Source organism: Phaseolus vulgaris, chromosome 7, assembly GCF_051622355.1.
Source record: "Phaseolus vulgaris cultivar YP4 chromosome 7, ASM5162235v1, whole genome shotgun sequence".
Lineage (NCBI taxonomy): Eukaryota > Viridiplantae > Streptophyta > Magnoliopsida > Fabales > Fabaceae > Phaseolus > Phaseolus vulgaris.
This window is the reverse complement of record NC_143504.1, coordinates 20,256,045-20,264,375: the sequence shown is the minus strand read 5'-3', so window position 1 is coordinate 20,264,375 and position 8,331 is coordinate 20,256,045. Positions and strand designations below refer to the sequence as shown.

At 36.7% G+C, this 8,331-nt stretch overlaps 1 protein-coding gene across 1 annotated transcript; it reads left to right on the top strand.

Moving 5' to 3' along the window:
- Positions 1-266: 266 nt before the first annotated feature.
- LOC137817279 (putative UPF0481 protein At3g02645) lies at positions 267-2,347 on the top strand. Its single transcript, XM_068620531.2, has one exon. The coding sequence runs from the start codon at positions 342-344 to the stop codon at positions 2,256-2,258; it is 1,917 nt and encodes a 638-aa protein (XP_068476632.1). The 5' UTR covers positions 267-341; the 3' UTR covers positions 2,259-2,347.
- The last annotated feature ends 5,984 nt before the right edge of the window (positions 2,348-8,331 follow it).

Sequence of the window (8,331 nt, the reverse complement as noted above, 5' to 3'; positions counted from 1 at the left end):
TATATATATTTATTTTTAAACTTATCATATCAAAAATTATATACAAAATAGTTTTCACAGTATCATTTTCTCTAACTCGTACTAAAAATAATTTGTGCTAAAAAGTAACATGTGTTTTCACACATGTAGAGACCACTCAAAAAATAATTATGATCTTAATGAATATAGGTGTATTTCTTCCAATAAAGTTGAGTTAGATTTATTTAAAGAGTTGAAGAAAAAGTTTAATTTAGAGAAAAAAAACGTGAAATTTTTATGAATAGTCAATTTTCATCCATGAATAAAAAGGAGCCCTATTGTTGATATGTGAAAGAAGTGGGCAGAGAGAAGAAAGCAAAGGCATGACGATGAGCAGAAGCGCAAGCCTGGACTCAACAAAACGCTACACCGATAACCAATGGGTGGTGGACATCTGTGAGACACTGGTGGCGCTTTCGGCGACTGAACTTGATTTGAAAAATTCGCACCCAGTTTGCATCTGTGAAGTCCCAGAATCGTTGACCTCCACCATGAGGGAAGCTTTCATCCCTCGATTTGTTGGCCTTGGCCCATACCATCACTTCCGTGAAGGCCTCATCTTCACAGATCAGCAAAAGTTGGCTGCAGCCAGAAGGGTCCTCAAACACTTCCTCCCCAAAAACAGCATCGACCTATTCCAACACCGCATCTCAAACTTTGACTCACATATTCAAACTTTCTTCCACCCTGATGTGGCATCCACCTATAATCTTCACACCCTCTCCTACGTTCTCACCGTCGATGGCTTGTTCGTGTTGGCTTTCATTACGCTTTACAACAGTGCCCACCATGATTCAGGGTTCTCTTACTTCTTAACTGGAAAACTCGGGATGCCCCTCTTTAACGCCGCTGGTCTAGAGCTCACCTTGAATGCTCTCATCAGGGAGGTTTTCAAGCTTGAGACCCAAATTCCCTTTTATGTTTTCAAGCAGATCAGTGGAGTCAACAACAACGAAATTCATTCAGAGGCTATGACTCTCGCCCTCGCTTCAAACTTGAAAAAATTCTGTAAACAACATTGCCCATTTCTCAACTTACAAGAGCTCCCCGATCTTGTTGCACTAGAAGAGTATAATCATTTGTTGGATCTCATGTACCATTTAGTTGTTCCTAACCTTCAGTCTGAACCTCACGTTGAGGAGAAGGTTCAAGCTGAGAACGAGCCGCAGCTTCAAGCTGAGGCTCCGGTTCAGGTTCAAACAGAAGCTCCGGTTCAGGTTCAAACAGAAGCTCCGGCTGAGACTGAGACCAAGGCTGACGATAGTAGAATAACATGTTGTTCTGTATGCTATAGAATAATGCTATTTTTGGTGGCTACATGCATTGTTATCTGGTTTGTGTTTACGCTCGTTCTGAAGCTGTTATTATGGGTGATAACTTCTATATTTCGTATGGTTCTACGGGTGTTCACTTTTTTATTTAGCTTAGTTCTAAGGGCATTACGCCCTCTGTGGGGTATGTTAGTGGGATTGGGAAGACACTTAAACCCTGCGCTTCGTTGGTTACACACTACCCTATCCAACTTGGAAGGTAAAGTTAATCACCCGTTCCTGGAACCTTTGACACAAGCGGTTGAACGTCTTGAAGTTATCACGGGAACACTTGAATCGGCAGACTCAGAAGGTGTTCCACGGGTTGTAATGATTCCATCAGTGGTAGAACTCAACCAAGCTGGGATTTTGTTCCGACCGGCTGAAAGTGGCATCTCATCCATTGATTTGGATGAACAAAAGAGCGTGTTTTACTTGCCTTGTATCAGATTGGATGTGAACTCAGAAGTGATAATCAGAAACCTAGTGGCTTACGAGACGTTGATAAAATCCAGTACACCCTTGGTTTTCACAAGGTATGTTGAGTTAATGAGAGCTATGATAGACACTCCTGCTGATGTGAAGATTTTGGTTGACAGCGAAATCATTGAGAGCGAGTTGAAGAATGAAGCCATCGCGGACCTTTTCAATGGGATGAACAAACCGATTAGGGCTACGAAGACTCCGAATTTGGATAAAGTGATTTACAAAGTTAACGCCATGTTCGACTGTAAACAGAAGCATAAAAGGGTTGTGTCCAAGTATACTTCTGGCTCATTCTTAACAGCTATTGGAGGTCTCTTGTTTTTGGCTTTTACTGCTGCGCAAACTTATTGCACCGTTTACAACTGCTCTGGTTCCTCCTCAAGACTTCAATTGCCTCATGATTTGGATAATGGTAGAAATCATTATTTCATAAGCTCTATGTAAGTGTGTCTAAGTGCAAGCTAGTTCTACTTTATGCTTCACTTGGTAATAATCTTTTTCCAATTAATCTTTCTCACACTTATGTTTTATCATATTTATCTTTTAAGCCATGATACGTTCATAATATTTTTTTTACAATTAGTTAATAACTCATAATACTATTATTTTAATATTTTTCATATCATTTAATTAATTATAATTTACTTTTCATTATATATATATATATATATATTTTTTTTTTCTAAACTTACATGAATTGTATATCATTCTAGGGATTCTCAATGCATAGTTTTCTTATGCTTATTCCATCCTACTTTAATCTTTAAAACAATCATTTGATCATTGTAACATAAATTTCTTTTACACTAACAATAATATGAATAAATTTTCTTTTACACTGAATACGATTTCTTTTAGACTCTACAAAACAATTATTCTACGATCATTTTTCAAAAGAAAATATTAAATTATAATCAAATAATAATTTTCTGCACAAATGAATGAAACTGAAATCAAATATCATTTATCTTGACAATGGAGGATGAATACAGTTTGATTAACTCTAATAATAAAAAAATAACTTGTTCAACTATTATAATTAGTAACTAGTGGAGATGTTTATCCACATTTTTTTTCTTTTAATTTTTACTATGATAAAAATGTAACATATAAATAATTTTGAATGAGTTAAAAGTAAAAAATTGAGTGTAAAGAGTGATTAAAAGTGAAAGTTATTTTATTTTATATGTGATATTTGATGTAAAAATGTGAAAATATGTTCTTTTTATTGTCTTAAAATAAGGAACCAAGGAATGAGTGTGGAGTAGTATAAAAACTATACATTAATATTAATTTTAAAAAAATAAAAAAAATAATTTTATTTTTTAAGTAATTAATATAAAATGATAAAATATTTCATTGTATTAATAAAATGAGATATGTTAAATAAAAGTAAATCCGAAAAAATTTATGTAAAAAAAAAACGGTCATAATGAATAATTTCCTTTATATATAAATAAGTATAGATAATATAATAATTTATTTAAGTTTTAGCTGAATATGAATGGTCTTAATATATCATTAATGATAAAATTTATAAAAAAATAACCTAATTATGAATTTAAATTATATTGTTTATATATATTTTTGTTCTTAAAATGTATACTATAATTACTTTGAAAATAAATCCATTAGATAAAAAATGGAACCTTCATATTTAATAAAACTTAAATCAATTTCTTCAATAATATTTTTCACGCAAATCTACTTTTTACCATGAAGAAATTTTTGATTATATAGATTGTTCTCAGAACTATTTTTAAAATATAATTTTCATTACCATTCTCTTCTTTTTATCTTTAAAATATTATTGTTATTGTCATCTTTTTAAAATATTTTTTTTATAATTGATTAAGTGATCTTAAATATAATATATTTGATTGTGATGATTTTTTTTATTATAATTAAGGGTACATATTTTGATATCGTGTTTGACTTTATATTTATAATAAAATATTAATATTTATATAAAAAAATTCTTTAATAAAAATATAAGTAAAATATAAAATGATAAAATAATTTTTTAAAAATAATAAATAATTAAAATATTAATATTTATTGAAACTGTAATGAATATAAAAAATATTGTATAAAATTAAAAATTATAATAAATGGTACTGGTCCTTTCTTCTGACTCTGACATCTATGATGTGAAAGCTGAGATGAAATGTCCAATGGTGTCAGCACAGGACGAACGCTGTAGAATTTTCATGGTAGAGGAAATTCATAACGGGAAACAATTTTAGCAGGGAATTTGAATTTTGATTGAGCAAATTCTACCGTACATTAGCAGTTAAGTGGTTCATAGGTGGACCCCAGTTACTAACCCTTGGATATAATATTAGAATGAGTGATTCAAATTAATTACTTGGCGATTAGCTTGCTTTGCATGTAAGATACAAAAATTTAAAAATACAAACACGTCCACACTTTTTGCTAGTTAGCTTGCTTTGCATGGAATATAAACCCATAAAAAGTATATATTTTTATATGTGAATAAATAAATAAAACATAAATGAAATTATTACAGTATATTTTCAATCAGAAATATTTCTTTATTGTATTGCTTAATATAATAAAATTTTAAAAATAACTCATTCTAAGATAAATAAAAGAAGATATTAATTTTAAAAATGTATAAATATAAAAGAAAAATTAGATATCCGTTTATAATTTTAATGTTTCATTACTAATTTTACGCATTCTCGTATAAAACATTATAAGAAATTTATTACATTTGAAAAAACAACTATAAATGTTCTCTGTTAATTTCTATTTATTAAATTAGTTTCAAATTTCAAAGAAAAAATAAAGACCAAGAACTAAATTAATACACAATATAATTTTAATTTTAAAAATAATATCTAAAGATCTAAAATAAATTATGTGTGCGTGCATTCACCCTAAACGTTCTCTTCACAAACTTTTTTTTTCTCCAATTTTGATTCCATTTTTTCTGTTTTTCACAATTATAATTTAACAACTATACGATGGTAGAGTACAAATCATTTTTATTATTGAATTTTACGTCGAATACTTTTATTTACTTTATATAATATCTCTATTTTTTTTTTTATAGTTTGGCCTCAATTTGAAGCAAGTAAATTTTGTTGATCATGTTAGTTAAACAAAATTATTCCCCTATCCTATTCCCGTTTTTATTTGTGCTTAGATTGCTTTTGTACAAAACTTGTAAATCACTAAATTTTTAGATATTTTTAGTTAATTTGAGTTTTATTTAGACTTCAAATACATTAAGTTAATATTAATATTATTATTGCACTTTACAATACCTAAATTATATCATGCAATTGTATTTATATATATATATATATATATATATATATATATATATATATATATACCGACCAGGTCATCGGTTGTGATGACGTGTCCGGCATGTGACCGTGTGGGGCGTGCTCAGCAGAACACGTGGACAAGGGAGAGATGAATGGTTCAGGAGTGAGCATAGTCGCCGATCCATGGAAGCGGCGTGCTGCAATGAACATAGCCGGTTGTCGCCGGGTTTGTATGACATCGACGTGTTAGACAATGGGAGATCGGGTGGTCAGACGTCGTTTATGGGGGCACATCGCCGGATCTTCCAGGGAACCTAGTTAAAACTGTTAGAGGCTCAGAAGAGTAGTTTCCAGCGAGTGATTCCAGTAAGATGGTTGTTGCACCAGCGAGGGGAACGAAGGTCGAGTAAGCTGGGGGGAACACCTTGCTCATCGGCGACGGGACTCCCAGAGTGGACATTCGTTGGTGGCAAGGCTTCCCCAGCTAGAACGTGTATGGCGTAGCAATAGGGAGGGTGACACTCACGACAAGCGATATCACAGAGGTGATGCACTTTGTTGCATCCGGTACTCGCCTTGTCATGTGGTGTTTCACAGCGTAGTACGTGCTATATTACTCTTTGAATAAGAGACTTAGCCGCGCGGCTGGTTACTACGCAGAAATAACGCTCAAGTTACCCCAACCCAGATGACGACACGTGTAGGGTTGGATGCTACCTGTTACCCCAACCCAGATGATGCCACGTGTAGGGTTGGATGTAATATAGAAATGACGCTCGAGTTGCCCCAGCTCAAATGGTGACACGTGTAGGGTTGGGTACTACCTGCTAGCCCAACCCAGATGTGACACGTGCAGGGTTGGATGCAAGCCACGCGTCTAAAGCGTAACTGCCTGGAGAGAGAAAAAACCTAGCTATAAAGGTAAACTTAACAGAATTTGCAGAGGTACGTTTTTTGATTACGGCTCATTACTAGGGTTGTGTGCACTTTAGTACGGTTCTACAGAGTATAGTTTTCTCTCAGTTTTGGGGTGTTCTTGTTACTGACTTGAGCGTCGGAGCGCCACCAGCCGCAGAGGCGCCATCTTGTGTTTTCAGGTTCTCAAAGAGACTATCTGTGGAGTGGACTTGAAGGGCACGTGGTGTCAAGCTGGTGAGCAAGAACGTGACGAGGCAACGCTCTCGCGCTAGGTCAACCGGCAGGAACATCTGGCGCCCACCGTGGGGCCGTATAAAAGGTGATTCCTAACCGCAGTTCGAGTTTGTTGAAGTTTTGGTGTTTTCTGTCCGGCTGCTTGCTGTCGCAGTCAGTTTTCGAAGTTCTCACCGTTCGTTTGGAGTTTCTTTGAGTTGCTGAGTTTGTTGAGGAAGGATGAGGACAACGCGGTCCAGTTCAGTCGCGCCGTCAACAGATGAGGATGTTGTGTCTATGACGCAGGTGATGGATATGATGAGAACGCTGCAGGAGAACGTAGCAGCGTCGCGTTCTGAGCAAGAAAGAATGCACGAGGCGCTGGTGGCCTCACAAGCTAGGAATGAAGAGCTTAACAGGATCAACGAAGAGCTGCGTAAAACTCTTTATGAACGGGAGGAGCGCGCGGTTGGGGATAGGTCTGCGCTTATGGCAAATTCATGAAGCTCTTCTTAGAATCATGTGAAAGATGATGCGGAAGCCATGGTTGTGTATGTGCAGAAAATTAAACAATTGTCCACATGGTTATGCTATTTACACCTCATTTAAAGCTAAATTACACTTGATGGGCCTTCACAGAATATGTGCTATTAGGCCTTTTTCCATTCATAGCTTGATCCAAGTCTTCTTGTTCTAGACGCTCTTGGCTTGGTCTTAGACGCTCCTAGCTTGATCTTAGATGCTCCTAGTTTGGTCTTAGATGCTCCTAGCTTGGTCTTAGACGCTCCTAGTTTGGTCTTAGACGCTCCTAGCTTGATCTTTAGACGCTCCTAGCTTGGTCTTGGACGGTCTAGATGCTCTTGCCTTGGGGTCTAGACGTTCTTGACTTGGCTCTTGCCTTTCATGGAAGGGTGTGCTTGGCCCTCTTCCATCATCCCCTCCCTCTTGAAAAGGATTTGTCCTCAAATCCAATGCTTTTGCTTCCTAGGGGAATGATTGTGGTTGGATGGTGTCCATCATCTCCTCCTTCTTGAGAAGATTTATCCTCAGATCTACAGACTTGATCTCGGATAACAACCTTTTGCTTCGCCAAAGCTTGTCCTCTTGGATCAAACGTCCACCTATAGAAATAATCAAATAAGGCATAAGTGTTAGTTTGCAAATTAATTTTACTAGGTTGCCATTTTTGTTTTTCTTTTGGTTTTGGCAACCGTGGAGAAAGTTTCTCTTTTAATGGTTGTGTGTGGTCTCTAATCATCTTATGCATTTTAAAATGTTCATTTGTGGTTACTTTCTCTTTAGGCATAAATCCTATAGAAGATGGTAACAACTTAAAAGGAGAAAGATGATTGAACCCACACATAACTTTAAAAGTAGAAATATAAGTAGTTTTGTGAACTACTTTATGGTATGTTTGCTCACCTCTAGAGTTGTGTGTGCACTTCATGATTGATCCGATCGGTCATCGGTAGTCGATGACGTCAGCAGCAGAGGACCACGTGGACCATTCACAGAGTGACGCGTGGACCAGGTGACATAGAGACCAGGGAGGCGATCGCCGAGAGTGGTGATCGGGGGTCAGTGACCAGGTGACCACCGACAGATCAGGCGGCAGAGAGGTCAGGGGACAGATCATCCAGAGTGGTGATCGGTGGTCAGCAGCCAAGTGGCCACCAACAGACCAGTTCTCAGACTAACGCCTGGGGGCAGAACGCGAGAAGCAAACAAGCACTGATCAGTCATCGGGTGCATTGTCATCGGGGTCTCGTGTTACACGCAGTTAAACTGGGACTGAGGTTCCCAGCGAGAGCGTTACGCATGGACCTCGCATGAGCACATCTCAGGGAATCATGCACGAGAGTGGCCTGAGGGAACTAGTAAACCAGTCAGTGATTGGTGATTCCCTCAACCCATTACGTGCGTGGCACCGTGAAGGGTAAGCTGTATACGCAGAGAGCAACGTTTGGTGAGTGTGTCTAGACCAGCCACACCTGACGTTCTCCTAAGAGTATGCGATTTACCCAGATGAGAGAAATATCCTAAGTTACTCTGCAAGGGCGTAACTTAGGCACGCAAAGAGAAGCGCT